Below are 16,645 nucleotides of genomic sequence, written 5' to 3' on the forward strand. Positions count from 1 at the left end.
GATATTATTTGATGCATTACAGTTTTTTTAAATTAAACTTTTTGTTGCGGGCTTTTTGGAACAAGTTTTGTTTGAAAAATGTAAACTGTCAAGCTGTGAGCAAATTGATCTGGTCAATCCCTTATTACACACCCATGGTATAATACAAGCAATGTGACTCAGAAAACTGCAGTGGACCTTCTTAGCACTTCCAGACCTCCTTAGTACATCAGCATAGGAAATAAAGGCTGTATATTTGTATAATTCTGCTTTTAGGATCCTTTTGGTCTAAACTACAGGCTTGAAAGTAAAGGGTGTGAGCAACAACAAAGCAGTATACACTACATGGACAAAAGTATTGGGACATCTACACATTACACCTACAGGCGGTTTTATGACATCCCATTCTAAATCCATAGGCATGAATATGGAGTTGTTCCCCCCTTTGCAGCAATAACAGCTTCCACTCTTCTGGGAAGGTTTTCTAAAATATTTTGGAGTGTGTCCATGGGAATTTTTGCCCATTCATCCAGAGCATTTGTGAGGTCAGACAGTAATGATGGACGAGAGGGCCTGACTCACAATCTCTGTTCTAGTTCATCCAAAAGGTGTTGTAAAGGTTCCTAAATGCTTCCACTTTTCAATACCACTCACAGTTGATTGTGGAATATCCAGGACGGAGGACATTTCGCAAACCGACTTGTTGCAATGGTGGCATCCTACTACAGTGCCACGCTCGAATTTAGTGAGCTCTTTAGAACAACCCATTCTTTCACAAATGTTTGTAAAAGCAGACTGCACGGCTAGGTGCTTGATTTTATACACCTGTGGCAATGGGACTGAATGAAACCCCTGAATTCAATGATTAAGAGGTACGTCCCAATACTTTTGTCCAAATAGCGTATGTTCTGAACCAACAGAATGAAATGACCATCAAAATTCACAGTGGTTTGTGTTCAGCTTTGCCTCTCAAACGATTAGACCGATAAAGCTGTGTGTCATTCTGTTTTTGGCATCGTGTCCATGTTAGAAACTTAAGTTCTGCACAGATTGTGGGAGAAGTGATAGGATTTTTGAAAAATTTTGCTATTATGACCTGTGGTAAACAAAACGGTTTCAAATCAGATATGTTTTGTCCTACATACATTTTCTCCCAGAACGTCAGTGGATTATCTGAACTACGAGATTCCCAAGCAGTCGTAAATAGTTCTACTGACATGTTACAAGCCAGCTACCACCCCTGTGCATTAAAATGGCATTGCTGCTATTAAACACGATTACATAACAACATCAAATAACTTACTCTCGGTTCGCTGCTGCTGCCAAAGCAACTTACATTTGACAGATCCTGCTGGTTTGTGTCGGGTATTTTGATGAGGCTCCCATTCTTCTGTGTAGTATTAGCATTCATAAAGCAGTATTTGTATGTCGGATCCTTAACAACCTCATATTTCTGAGGATCTGATAAACGTATCGAGTTTGAGACATTTTTGTTTGCCACAGGACCGATTTGCGAAAACGCCATTCTGATTACCAATTGGTAAAACCAGCTTTGAGCCTGAGCTCCTAATATGGGCATTGTGCTGACTACAGAGTGAGACAACTTCTGAAGTCTATGTAGGAAATATTATAAATATTGTAAAGCAGTGCTTGGTAAGTGGTGACAAGGTGCAATATAACAAATATAAAATAAAAAAAGAAAACATAGGATTGTCCTGCATAGGTATGGTGTTATTTTCGAACACCCCCCTGATTTATTTATTTGTTTGTTTGTTTGTTTAATATTACATGCTGCTTTGTATGACGCTGTGAGTATCGCAAAAGTGCCATGAAATGCTTTCTGCGGCTGTTCATGGTAGAACATTACAGAAAAATCTGAAGTCATAAGTTTGTTGCGTGAAAAATGTGCATACGTGTCCTTTACCGATTTTCTCTCTCTTTTTGGTAGCCACTTTTCACTTCTGAGTGAGTCATTATTTCAGTAAAATAATTATGTTTTGTGTGAGGACAGTTTCAGTCTCCTTTACAGCTGTACAGTAGATCGTTGCGTCAACATCCTGAGATGGACGTGCGTGACGTCATGTTCTCGCGTTGACTCCTCCAGCTGAAGGAGAAGCCGGTGAGCAGCGTGTCCAGCTCAGAAAATGTATTACAAATTCAGCGGGTTCACCCAGAGACTAACGGGCACAGTGCCGTCTACAGCCTACAGCCCACAGGTATGTTGTTAACAGAAATCTGTCTAGATGAAAGGAAATAGTGTAATAGGCTGAGATGACCTTCATCTCTGCTAGTCGTAATGGGAGTAAGTTAGCTAGCCTGGCTAGCCAGCGAGCTCGGTGTCGTGAGCTGGATCTTCAGCTCTTTAACGTTAAGTTACTCCAGTGAAGTGTCCTTTCTTTACTCATCACTGTTTATGAGATGTGGCTATGGAAGAAAGCTCGTTTAGGATGGATAGGTTTGATCCACCAGTTTTACAAAGTGAAATAAGCATTGCCACCATCATATAATTTAAGTTACATCTAGTTAGGTTTATGTCTGTGGCATTCATTGTTGGTGTTAAGATTATTATTTATAGATTAACATTTATCAGCAAAGATAGATTATACTGTCAGAAGGGAGCCCAAACGAACATAATGGACAGGAAGCATGCTGATGAAATGACAGATTAAAGACATCCTTCCAGTCTCAAGCTGAGATGTCAGCCTTTATCCAGCGCTAATGCCTTTCTAGTCTAAAAGAACTGCCCTTTAAATTTAGGGCAGAAAGCCTCCACTGTCAGTTATCACAATCAAATGTCAGTTGCCTCACTTTAGAAGCAGCTGACATTTAAAGAAGTCTGAAGTGTAGGACTTCTATACTAAACTATTCAGTTGTGTTTGGCTAGTTTGAATATAACCTATTACGTTATAGGAAAGTCTGCCCACTTTCTTGGTGGTGGTCTTAGCAGTGCCCCCAGGTTGTTGTTTACAGTCATACAAGACCAGGCACCTATTTACCTGAATGGGTAGAGACAGGCCCAATCTCATTTCTTATTTGTACCCCTACCCCTTGTTTTTGAGTGTCACCTTGCCCCTCGGAACTTAGTTACAAGGTGTAGTGGTTGAAATTTTCCCCAAACAAAAAAGAGCATTGCTTCGTTAACAGGCTACTGGCAGTGCTCTGGAGGTGACCCTGCCAGTCTGCAGAGAAAGCAGAGGAGGATGAAGTTTGACCTTGCTGCTGGCCTTTAATTACAATTTGGGAATCATATGCCTTCAAATTCTTCAGTGATATGAAGCTGAAGGCTATTCGCCAGCTTCTTGTTCGAATTTTCACGTTGTACTTTGCCTCACACTCAACAGTCCATCCTCTGAAACCATTGTCACAGACTAGTGTTTCCTCTAGCACCTCACTTACCTGCCTTATTACCCCACTTATCTGACTGTTACCTCACTGATCCCTTTCTTTGCCACTATACACCCTTTAACTGCTGCTGCACTCAGCACTTTAACTTAAGACATATACTTTGCACATTGTAATGTTTACAGGTGTGACTGTGTGTGTGTGTGTGTGTGTGTGTGTGTGATGGTAGGAATGCTTATTTTGTTTTATGTTATTTTATTTTCATTTTATTTTATCTACTTCATGTAAATGTTTGTCGGATACTGTGCACTGTGAGCTCCTGTAACCAAAACCAAATTCCTTGTGTGTTTAAGCGTACCTGGCCAATAAAGCTTGATTCTGATTCTGATTCTGAAATGGTGCAGCAGTTCTGACACCATTTAAGGTGGAACGGGAAATTTATCTAGCTAGCTTCCGGAGACATCAGCATACTACGAATGTTTTTTTTTTGCTAGTTATAAAGAAAAGGGCCATAATACATTGAAACAATATTAAACTAAGATAACACAATGGTTATTGAAATTCTTTAATGGAAAAAATACTCACATTTGTGGGTTTTTTTCAATCACTTGCACAGCCATCTTGCTGTTTTTTTCACACTCTGTTTGGAGTGTGCCTCTGAAAAACCTCTGTTTCGAGGGCCATATTGCCCTAACACTTCACCCTACCCCTCTATCTCAGCAAAAATCGGGACACCTTATTTGCATATTTGGGATCACTGGTAAAATCTGACAAAAATCCTATAAATAGTTGGTGGTGTTTGGGACAAAATGTAGTTTTCAGGTTGTTCTGGGTGCTTTGCATGAGCATGTCTCCAACAAGGAGCTTTTTCTCTTCTGTACACCTTTACTAACGAGGCATTTGCCCCTTTTTATAGAAGGGCGTGACTTTCCATAATAATACACCCACCACGTTGAGCGTTATGAGCTGTCCGTTGCATGTTTTAACCAGCACACCATCTCCTCCTCTCTTCATAATGTCTCTGATGTAACCTTCACTTTCTTACAGGGCTTGAGGCCTAATGTACCCTCTGAGGCCCCTACTATGATTTTTGCCACCCCAACCAAAATGGTTTCTGAGTCGGGAGCTTCTGTAGAGTACATGGGTGCCAACAGGGTGCCTGACCTTCAGAAGATATTTCAGGTATGTCCATTAAAACAGTATTTAAAGTTACTGGACAGATGCATTTTGTTCAGTATGGGGTTGTTCTTAAGTGTTCTCTGTTTACAGTCCTCAGATGGGGTTCCAGTGCACCTTAAACGGGGTGTTCCTGATCGGCTTCTGTACAGGACCACCATGGCCCTGACAATTGGAGGTGCTCTCTACTGCTTAGTGGCCCTCTACATAGCTGCACAGCCCAAGAATAAATGAACACCACCCGCCCAGCCTCCCACATCAGTATTCATGAACTTTACAGATTGTAATGTATTACTGTAATATATTTATCATCTCAGTGACGTTGGCAGTGGGAAGGACTCAACCTATTTTTTTCACTCTTGGCGAACAGCTTTAATATAAAGGGACATTTTTTGTTTTTATTTTTTTAATGCATCATCACTAATCAGGTTTTGCAAGATGTATGTTACTGTACTGTGAAGTATACATAAAATTGGTTTAATTTATTAAGATTAATTTAGTACAACAGCCTTTACCTCTGTTGATCTCTCTGTCTGAAATTCCAGCATCCATTATTTAAATTCTCTTTACACACAGTAGTGCTGTCCAGCCCAGGCTAGATTTAAGCCTGATGTTATGTGGTGATGTCAGTAATGGATTCTGGTCCATTTGAGACTGCCGAGGGTTCTGGCAGGTAGGATAGAGGGCAGAAGGGTTGGGTCGCGTCTTGCAGCAGTGTTGGTCAGTGCTGCATTGTAATGCACTTATAAGCTTAGGTATTTTCACTGTGAATCACAGTACTTCATAAAGTGACTATGTTAAATGAAAGGTAAATTTTATGTATAATAAGTGCAAAAGTCACCGCTGACTGCTTTTTAGGAACGTTCACTAATTGTAGAGAAGAGATCTGATCTGAGCATATCCTGGGGTAACACCATCTGGCATCATGTGCTTCTGTGGCTCGATCATGTTAAATTTTGATGTGATTTCACACTATATTTAGTGTGCTTTAGGTCCTCCGATGCTGTTACCCTTCTCACATTTGCTGAAGCAGTGATGCTTTTACAGCTGGCACTTGTTTTAGAGGCAGTCTGGTCTCTCACATGGAGCTTGTTTGGGATCTGTAGAGATGTATGTTTAATTTACAAAAGCAATAATAAATATGAAAAAAAATGAAAAAGTGGCCAGTTTTTGTCCTCAGCAGTTTCAATGCTTTAGGTTTCCATACACTTGCTTGAGTTAGGTAATTAACTGTTTAAATCCTAAAGACTTGTATGTCAATCCATGTTTTAGTTCCTCACTCTTATGACTACATAAACTTTCAAATTAGTTTCACAGTTTGATAGTAGTTCATAGTAGTAATTGAATAGTATGCCTAGAGGTAAAGTGGTTAAAGTCCAATTTCTGCAAAATTCCGTAGTTGAGATGTAAGCAAAATCATATAGGGCGTTTTGATGTGAAATGGTGCATTGTGGAGAAACATAATCAGATTTGCTTTACAATGGTGTTGATAGGGGTCATTATTTCTACAATAGAAATATAGCTATTTTATTTGCTATTTTAAATGAGCAGCGACCAGTCGTCTGAGTTTTTGTATGTTGCTAATGGTAAAACAGTGGTAAATCCAAAACAACAAGTTTTTTTATGAGGACAAGACTCTGACTGTTGAAAATCCATATTGCAAATCTATTTTAAAACAGTGTCTCCAGCATATGGCAGTGAATGTGTGGTGGTTTTTAAAATCATTTTTACCTTACAAGACTCTGACTGTTGAAAATCCATATTGCAAATCAATTTTAAAACAGTGTCTCCAGCATATGGCAGTGAATGTGTGGTGGTTTTTAAAATCATTAAACAATTTGGAAAAGTGGTTCTTATCACCATTATTAAGAACAGTTCTGACTCCAAGATTCTCTAGAATGGCACATTTCACATCAAACCACTCTGGGTTTGTTTACGTCTTAACCATCTAATTATGCAAAAATTTTGAAAATTCTGTAGAATTGCCCTTTAGGTCTTAGATACCCAGAATGACAATTAATGTAATTACTAGTGTGTTTTAAATGAAAAGAAGTACCTCTAGATTGAAAGTATTTTTGTTTACTTTGCTTATTTACACAGTTTCCCAAGTCACTGAAGATGTATGCTTTTGACTGAGCCTCTGACTCTGCCACTCTGGTTGTTCACATGGCAACAAGAATTTGAAACATGCTTGCAAAAGACCTGGTGACGAACAAAAGCCTTTTGAATCTGCTTCCCTTTTTCCAATCAAAATGAGCGGAAAGTGTGTTTGGTTTACTACTGATGACAATGTGGATGAGTGTTCCTCTGTATCTTATTTTCACGAATTTCTTTGCAGTCAGTGGTAATAATACGATATGAAGCTGACAGATTGTGTGACTGTTGTTTGGCATTTGATAGGCTGTCACAGTACAAAGCAAGGCGAGACAATCTATGACAATGAGAGGCGATGATTCATTTGCTATGGGTTGACATCTATGGTAATGAAAGAACATTTCTCCCAACCCCTAGACAGAGTCATCACCAACTGAAATGATCCATCACACCAAGCCTAAAAGCTCCACTCTAACCAATGAACTGCTCACAGATACACACCATGAGAGCATGAAAAAGAAACACCACTAGCCTGACTTAATAGCACTGGGACTAGAAAAGTCACATGGACGGTTAAATGTAAATCAATAAACACTTTGTAGGTTGTAGTGTTTCAGTAATGGTCTGTAGAATAAGACTTTATTCCATGACAATCGATGTTAATCTTGCTCAGTTTGAGGCTGAAACGTAAGACAGATCTGGTAGCTATGGAAACATGAGGACTCTTTCCAGGTGTGCTCTGCCTTCCCAGAAACCTGTTAATTCTAATTTAACGAATTACTTTGCTATTGACGTAGATTTCACATCTAAATCAATTTGCAGCCTGGCACCATTGTTAACACACCATACGTGTAATATGTGTGCTTATGTGTGCTGTGGTGCCAATTATTCAGTGCGCACAGGAAACACACCAACCGGCCACCTCATTAAGTACACCTCTTTTTATCAGCTCCTCTTACCGTATAGGTGCATTTTATAGCTCTACACTTACAGAAAATTACAGTCCATCCATTTCTCTGTGTACTTCATTAGCTCCCTTTTACCAAGTTCTTCAATGGTCAGGACCCCCATGGGACCACCACAGAGCAGCTTCCTGTGGGAAGCGTTCTGTGACCACTGATGAAGGACTAAACTGTGCAGCAACAGAACAGAAGTGAACACAAACTGTGCAGCAACAGATGAGCTATTGTCTCTGACTTTACAACTGCAAGGTGTACAAACAAGGTAGGTGGTCACAGTGCTTTAAAACTAGCAGCACAGCTGTCTGATCTACTATTTCACTGTCACTGCTGTGCTGAGAATGATCCACCACCCAAATACTATCTGCTCTGTGGAGGTCTTGTGGGGGTCCTGACCATTGAAGAACAAGGTAAAAGGGGCTAACAAAGTATGCAGAGAAACAGATGGACTACAATTTGTAATTGTAGCACTACAAAGTGCATCTATATGGTAAGTGGAGCTAATAGAATGGACAGTGAGTATAGATTCATATACTTAATGAAGTGACTAAAACTAGCATTTAATATGTTAATTGTCATGTTATGCACGAATGTAATACTCTATAGTCTAGCATTGCACCCATCAGCCTCATCGTTTGACAGAAATTATGATTTTGTATCCTTCATTTTTCATTCATCAGGGTTCTTTCATTACAATACTCAGCATGCATTACACAATTATGTCATACAATAATTGGGAATCCCCCCAACATTCAGCCTTCTAGCAGTATCATTAACTATCTGGCTTCCTTCTGCGTTACAAAAAATAAATCAAACAGTCCACCCTCATGTACCCACCCTAAAGTACATGTAGTTTTTCAAAAGTTCCTCCCACCTTCATAATACATAATTAAAGGTGTTTTTTCCTAGTCCTTACACTGAAAAAATCTCTTCTTAAGGACGATCGTAGCACCACTGTAGTAAGTAATGCTTACAATAGACTTAGCGATGGCTACATTTTTCATTTTGGCTGGAGTGTCCCTTTAAAGTTATCCAGTTATGCACTCGCTGACTTTCTCACTAACAGTCTTGGTGCCTCCGACTGCTGTGACACAAATAGGAATGGGTTTAAAGTCGAATTCAAATTCATCAGCAAAATAAAAATGAAGTTGTGGGTAAGGATCAGCAGGGAAAGAGCAGACATTGCGGGGGAGAGGTGAGGTGGGAGTGTGTGTGATTGGTGTGAGACCCCCAGCCTGTGGACCTGAGGGAGAGAAGGGGAGCCATCACTCTACTCCATCTGCAGCCCTGCTGCTCTCTTGGCTCAGACAAGCTTGCTCTCACTTTCCCTTGGGGACTGTGTGTGTGTGTGGTTTTTCAAATCAATTTTTTATTTATTTTCCCCCATTTTTCTCCCAGTTTAATTATGGGCAGTTCCAAGAGTAGTACATCTCTTCCCTACTGAACACTCATAATGGTCTGGGAGGGTGAAGGCCACCACAGACTTCCACTGATTTATGTTAAGGCTTTCACTGCCGTAAACACAAATCCACACTATATAGTTGTAATCTACATTGCCAACCAATGCTTTTTTGGGGGTAGGGAAGTAAACTCTCAGTGTGAGTGGTAAGGAGCAGTGGGCTATATTCATTGGGGATACAATGATATAAACAATTACTTTTTTGCATTTCATGCAAACACATGCTATAAACCATATATGAAAGGCATATATGAAATTCATGCTATATCAAACAAGTTCATACCATAATCCATATATTGTAGCTACCCACTATTGGCTGGCACTGCCTCCTGGAGGCTCAGCAGGCATGGCCACGTGAGCAGCCAAGCGCAGATGCTCATGGTAGGCACGCACCCTCCTGAAAAAGGGACTTTAATGTTGTTATTTGTTGGTGTAAAGATGTGGGTGTGTGTTATTGGTGGTCTGGAAGTGTGGGTATTTTGTGTTGGGGTTGGTCACCATGAGGGTGAAGTCTTTGGCGTTGTGAGTTCACTGCTTTGTTTGTGCCTTTCTGCCTTGGTCTTTAATAAAGAGCTCTTCTGATGTTGGAAATCATTGGCCACCTTGTGTCTTTACTCCACATCAATACCACAATATGAAAGGCAGCAAGTTTAAGATTACTTACTGTAATAGGTGAAAGTCTTAGGAGTCTTGCTCCAGGGCACTGGTGTCTTGTCCTAACAGCAAGCACAGTAAGGGAATAACAAAACTAGAACCGCTATAATCAACATAGGGCAGAGAGCAATGTGGCGCCTTTCTATTTTTGTTCCACCTGAAGACTGGCTTGGAATACAGAAAGAAAACTAGTAAAAATAATAGAAATGCTCCATTATTTAGTCAAGTTAGTTGTGTCATTAATGTATGTCCACAAAGGTAATTTGAAAATCATTAACTGATGTTGAAAAATATGTAGATAAATATGCTATATCTAAAAAATGCTCACCCATCTTTTGCAAATGAAATCTAGTTATTAACTGTTTTGACCTAACATTTCCAGTGTAGATATCCCAAAGGCTATGAGATATGATGGTATATTTGAACACTTGCTTGCTGACAGTGTGTTATTGGTACAGCAGTTTTGTTCCTGCCTGGACTGTAAATTGAACTTGCATATGGGACAGTAGTGTTATCCACTATGCTCTCCATTTCAGCAAGTGATTTGTTCGTGAATGAGTCTTTGATCTGTACTAAAACTCTAGAGAAGGTGTAAGATTTCCTGGCTCTTTTGCTCAAGAAAAAGATTTGAAATATCTATTTTCTTTTTTTCTTTCCATCTGACATCAACCAAAGAGATATTAAAGAGATTTTTTTTTTATGTTTTTTTGCAAAAGCTTCATTGCATACCCAAGCACTGTAATTATCAGCTGTAATTACAATATCTGACCATATTAATACTTTTCATACATTTTATAATTCATTGTGAATAATACTGACTGTAAATATATCATGCAAGAATAAATGTAGACCTTTATTGCAATTGTGTGCTTAAAAAAACTCAATTTCTTTTTATTAGGATGTGAAATAAATGAACCATCTCATCAAAATAAGCAACCAATGAATAACAGCCCTTGATGTGATGAAGCACCCCATATAGGGTGCAATCACAGGCAATGAGCTTTGATTGTTTGATTGTTTAACATTTCATCAGTCATACTGATTTCTATGCTTCTCTCATAACAATGTGCATCACCATAATCTCCTCATTTATCTGTCTCATGTACACATTCCCCTCCTTTCAGCATGATACACTGTCCTAATTGCATTCACATGAACACCCCCTATTTAAATGAGAAGAGAAACAGATTCATTGCAGACCGCTCTTAATTATTTTGTGATTGCGTAAGGTATTGAGGATGCTCTTACAGATCATGTTTGCTATCCCAGAGTCTATTAAAGCCTATCTTTTCTGCATTTGCGAAACTCCAAAATCCACAATAAGCCCCCTTTAATTATGCGTGTACCTCCACACTAAAGTGGCTGGAATTATCCAGGTTCTTACTAAGTAGACACTACAAGAACACATCAAGAGCAAGAACTGCACAATATAAAGTATGTGCTTGAAAGATTTTGCCCATTTTCCTTTGCTGGGTACCTCCTGTTGTTTTAAACAAAACTTCAGAGACCCAGAAGGATCCCCACTGAGATGATACTTTAGTAATCACAGAGTGTTCCTTTTTCTCCTTTGGGTTTTTGAAAAGTTGCTAACAAAAACACAAAGATTTAGAAAAGCAAGAGTAGCAAGGTGTTCTTCCTCAATTTAAATGTCCTCTATTGTAGCAGCACATTTTATACAAAAAGGTTTAAGATGTTTCAGTGACACGGTTTTGTCAAAGCGGCATTCAAAGTATGAAACTAACAGCTTTTCAAACCAAGGATAAATGCACGAAATGTAAAGGTGTAATTGTGTAAAAGTATTGACTTTACACTGACACGCTGCTTTTAAAGCAAATCAAACTTGTAAGTGCATTGAGTACATTCAAGTTCAAGTTCACTACTGAATGTTGCACTTAATGAAGCCCCACACAATGCAATTTTTGGTCAGTTAATACTTTTGGCAAGGGCCCATCATGAAAGGGCCCCTCCTTCATTCACATTAAATTAGAGACAGTAGCAGTGCATTAAGAACGAATGGCTTTCAGAAATAGCATTCATTAGCTCATCTCCACAAGGTTCTCGGTAGAGTGGCGGCAGAGAGCGGCACAGCATTTGTACTGGCCTAGAGCCACGCCAACTGTTCTACGGACAGACACCCACCACTACACAGCAAGCCAAGGCCTTAGGAGACTGTTCTAGAAACAGTCACCATTAGAAGGTCCATGCCAAGGACGTAACCTGTGCAGTGTAACTGCGGCTACATCCACTGCTCTAGGACCAGTGATGCTTGCAGGAAACCGTAGAGTGGTTTCATGTCGACAGCTTCTCAGGCTTGACAGTGCTGTGTGAAACTGACATGAGTGAGGGGGGAGCCATCTGCCTCTGCAAGCACTGAGCTGAGAGTGTACTGTAGATAAAATCACAAAGTCAGGATTACCTTTTCCCTACTTTCCATTTCAGAGACATATACTGCCTCCAAGACCATTAAAGTCAGCAGTAACTGCTTTAAGAGATGTACAATCAGCCGCAAAGGTGTTTCAGCAGTGGCACATACCATTAAATGGCTCTGTACTGCTGCATTCTGAAATGAAGCATTGACAGTGGAAGTAAAAATGGAGTTTTTCTCTGATGAAAAATTAAATGATAAGTCTTGTTTTCATACCTGTTTATTTGCACTTTTAAGAATATTTTTCATTCATATACCACATTTCAAGTCCAAAATATTAAGATGCTTGACATACAAATTAGCCAAAAATAACATACAACTATAGAGTTAAATATAAACCAAAACTGTGGCCATAAAGAATAACACAGAAGATTAGTATAAAATACTGGTAAAAAAAACAAAAAAACAAAAAACAAAACAAAATATCTTCAGCATTATTGCTGGACTCAAATATATCTTTCACATCCTGCACAACAAATTTGACATATTCTACTTTGAACATTGCACTTTTTAAAAATTATGTTTATATCCCTTTCCCCACATATTAACTTGAACATAAATATAGAAATGCTGGTAAAAATAGAAATGACACACAGCTAGAAGCTCATGGAAATTTAAGGAATGGAAGAGATTTTCTAAACACACCCACATGCTCTAAGCCACTTCTGGGTCATGTGCGAGCTGGGGCCTGTCCCAGCGGTCATTGGGCAGAAGGTAGGAAACACCTTGAACAGGTCGCCAGTACATTGCAGGGCAGGTACATAGACATATACATTCACACACACACACACATACACACGCACACACACACACACACACACATACACACACACACACCTATAGGCAATTTAGCGTGTCCAATTCCAAGATTAAGTTTTAAACTAGAAGTAAATAAATTAATGCATTCAGCCCTGGAAGTGTGAAAAACCGGCTAGCTAAGTGGCCATGAAACAAATTACACCCTTTTATCTGGGAAACATGGTGGTGGTAGTGTTATGGCTGCTACAGCTGATTTTGACCACAAACGACCACAAAAAAAAAGCTTTCCTTGTCTGCTATGAAACAGTCAGATGCCTTAAGGGCATTATTACACATAGTAGTGCATTAAACATCAGTCTCACAACAAAGTACTTCTATCTAATGGTGTGTTTTTCACGTTCTGAAGATGAATATAACTAGTTATACATAGCAGATGTCAGAAAGTTAACTTTTAATGTAGGGAGATTTTATTACAAGTAATTTCATTTCCATTTGAACTGGTGCACTCTTCATTGTTCACAAAATCCAAAGGTGTAAAAAAAAAAACCCAAAAACAAAAATGTTATGACAACATTTTATAGCAACAAGATATATGAGGAATTTGCATGTATTCATAACTCAAAGCAGTTTTTGGACATTCAACTTTAACCATCATAGCTTCTGTATCATTTCAACCTGTCTGGGTGCCTTAGGTGCCCACATTAAAGTCTGCAGGCTGCCTTTCACCCCAGCAGGACATTATTTAATAAGGGTCAGTGAGTCGGTGCCATGTGCATGTCCAGTGGGCTCAGGGGAGTTTAGTTCCTGGAAATTACCGGCTTGTTTGCCTCAGTAGAAGGCAGTCAGTGTGCATGATCAACATTTGAAAAAGAGCATGCCAAATATTGACTATCTGACTCACATGGCTGCAACATTTATGAAAATTCTGAGGAGCTTTTAAGAGGTTGCTTCTGTTGAGGTGTTTTTTTCTGTCGAAGCTTGTCAGTCACAAAATGAAAAGCAAACCTTTCTTAATATTATGTAAACAAATTTATTATGCCATCAAAGAGAGGGAAACAGAAGCAGTAACAAACAGTGCCCTCTCATTTAGTATTTATAGACATGAGAAGCAGCAAGAGCGTTGACATGCAGGTGAATCACTGTAATTGAAGTGCTTGAAAGGAAGTATTGACAAAGAATTATGTACTTTTCTTTAAATAAAGAAACGGAGAATCCTACGTTTCTCAAGAAGAAAAACAGCATTGCTTTTTCCACAGTGTTATTGATTTTTTTGTGCTGCAGCTAGTTTCATTCTATCTGTGTCTGTTTTTTCTCCAAGTTCACCAAACTCCTGGAATAGCAGTTCTTCCTACAAATCGTGAGCACAAGAGAGACTTTGCTGTCTTTTGTAACTTAATATTTCAGAGAAGATCAAATTTGGAAATATATCAAGCTGCTCACCCCCCACTGAACTCTCATTATTTTATATCAGTCACACAGGGCTGAAGGGGTCCTGATGGTGGCAATACAGTGTGGCCCATGTGCCTGTGCAATAACCTGCCCAGTAAAGAAGGGGCTTTAAAAAGGTGTTGATTCAACTTTTTGATTCAGCAGACAGATATGATGGGGCCTCTGATGGGAGCGTGTTTGGAGCCCACCATACTTCATTTTAGATTTGAGAGAGAGAGAGAGAGAGAGAGAGAGAGAGAGAGAGAGAGAGAGAGTCAGAAGAGAGAGAGGAGGACATGAGACAGAGTAGAAAGAAAGAAAGAAAGAAAGAAAGACAGAGAAAGAGAGAGAATATTAAGAGAGACAGAAAAGAGAGAAAGAGAAAAGTGTGTGACAGAAAAATCAGAAATACAGAGAGAAAAAGAGAGAAACGTTTGTATATGTGTGTGAGGGAGAAAGAAGAGAGAAAGAAAATAGAGAAGGAGGAAGAAATGTGAGAGAGAAAGCAGAGGAAAAAGTGAAAGAGTTTAAAGAAAGACAAAAGAGAGAAAAGCAAGCAAGAAAGAACAGAAACATAAGAGAAAGTGGAGGGCAAGAAAAGTGAAAGAGAGATGCATGAACAGAGAGAGAAGTGAGAGAGATAGAAGAAAGACAGGTAAGTAACAGAGAGAGAGAGGGAAAAGAGAGAGACAGAAAGAGATAGAGAAAAAGAGAGAAATAGAGAGAGAGGGGGAAAAAGAGAGATGTATAGAGAAAGAAGGAAAAAGGGAGAGATATAGAGAGAGATTGCTCATTCCATGCAGTTTTGGTTTATCAATAGATGTCTTTCCTTGATCTTAACATCTGTCTGCTCTTGTATGTCACTCAGTCCTTTTGTAAAATCCGTATTGACACTGCAGCATTTTCTCTAAACGCTTTTGGAGACCCTGAGCGGAGAGATGAAGAGAACAGTGCACAGTGTGATTACCTCTGAGCCCACAGGCTTTCCAAGCCGTTTGGACTCTAACTGAAACTCGGTGGTGGCTTTCAGCACTGCCTTACACTATCAGAGATGCACTGAGATCATTACATCTTGGAAGAAAGGCTTTATTGCTAATCAACACGGCTGTGCTGAGAGGTCACTACTCACACCTCCCCAAGGTGCCTGATCTGTACAGCTCGCTGGAGTTTCCTAGGCAGAATTCATTTGGCCCAAAGTATGCATAATCAATACTGGCTCTATAGGTTCTGGAATGGAATGACAAAAAGAGTGCATGAATAGACTTCCAATTAGGATTGAGCTTGAAATGAATCAGCAGTCAACTCATTCCAATTTTTTTTTTTTTATCCCTGTGCATTCAAATTCTTCCTGCCTTAGTTGTGAAGTGGTAGATGCTGACTCAGAATAAGGTAAAAATGAAGTTTATATTACAAGGTCCTGAAGGAAAATGCCATTCCAAGACTTCTCAAAGGTAATTTCCAGTTACATTTCTCCTGCCCTTCTCATGATGTGCTGAGCTTTCAGAATGGAATCTAAACCAGTTTCTGCCTGCAAATAATTCTTTTATATAAAAGAAAACCTCCACAGATTGTACACTATGTAATGAGAGACCCTCTTGCGGCTCTTGCTTTGTTTACTTTTTCGTATGAGGAGGTCACGAAGGATACATGTTCCTTTCCTAAATCCTTCAATATATTGCAGACCTCCTTTTCATTACTCACCTGATTTCTCGAAGGACCTGTCAGGAAACTTCTGTTTTTTTTTTAAACGTCCTCTTTTGGACCAAATTAGATTGTGAACATTGATAAAATTAACTATGGTCTGTGAGGGCAAAGAAAGCTCTCAGCATTGGTGAGTGAGCTGTGCAAAGGCAGCTAGGGTGGTCATTAGAGTGGGCTATTACACCACCGAAGCCCTGGGGAGAGGATAAGGAAGTGTGATTGCAGCTTTGATTAGGTCTGCTTCTTCACGTTTCCTGCGTGACCTGCTTTCAAGAGAACCTCACTAGTGTGACACACACCACAAGACATGCTGAAAATAACTCCAACTGAGCCCAAACAAAGTCTGTTTTCATGAAGATGCTGAGGGTGAGTGCTGATCCAGAATTACGTCCTGTCAGTCCATAATGAAGTGCTCAAAAAAGTCAACTACTTTTTAGTTCAAACTGAAGTGATCAAAAAAGTGAATTACATTCTAGTCAGCCTACATGTGTGGTTGAATGTGTGAATTATGAAATGCATAGTTCCAGCCACATTTGAAGCCACTATAAAATATTCAATTTACATACACCTATGACTGCCTCACTACTGAATTCTGTATCTACACCATTATGCTCTCATGGACAACTGAGCATATTGATATATGGTCTGTATTATATAACCCAAACAGTA

At 39.4% G+C, this 16,645-nt stretch overlaps 1 protein-coding gene across 1 annotated transcript; it reads left to right on the forward strand.

Moving 5' to 3' along the window:
* Positions 1 to 2,065: 2,065 nt before the first annotated feature.
* LOC118809272 (cytochrome c oxidase subunit 7A-related protein, mitochondrial) lies at positions 2,066 to 5,786 on the forward strand. The gene is made up of 3 exons (XM_036572416.1): positions 2,066 to 2,195; positions 4,369 to 4,503; positions 4,591 to 5,786. The coding sequence occupies exons 1-3, from the start codon at positions 2,124 to 2,126 to the stop codon at positions 4,729 to 4,731; spliced, it is 348 nt and encodes a 115-aa protein (XP_036428309.1). The 5' UTR covers positions 2,066 to 2,123; the 3' UTR covers positions 4,732 to 5,786.
* Positions 5,787 to 16,645: the final 10,859 nt, after the last annotated feature.

This window comes from Colossoma macropomum, unplaced genomic scaffold (genome assembly GCF_904425465.1).
Source record: "Colossoma macropomum unplaced genomic scaffold, Colossoma_macropomum, whole genome shotgun sequence".
Classification (NCBI taxonomy): Eukaryota; Metazoa; Chordata; class Actinopteri; order Characiformes; family Serrasalmidae; genus Colossoma; species Colossoma macropomum.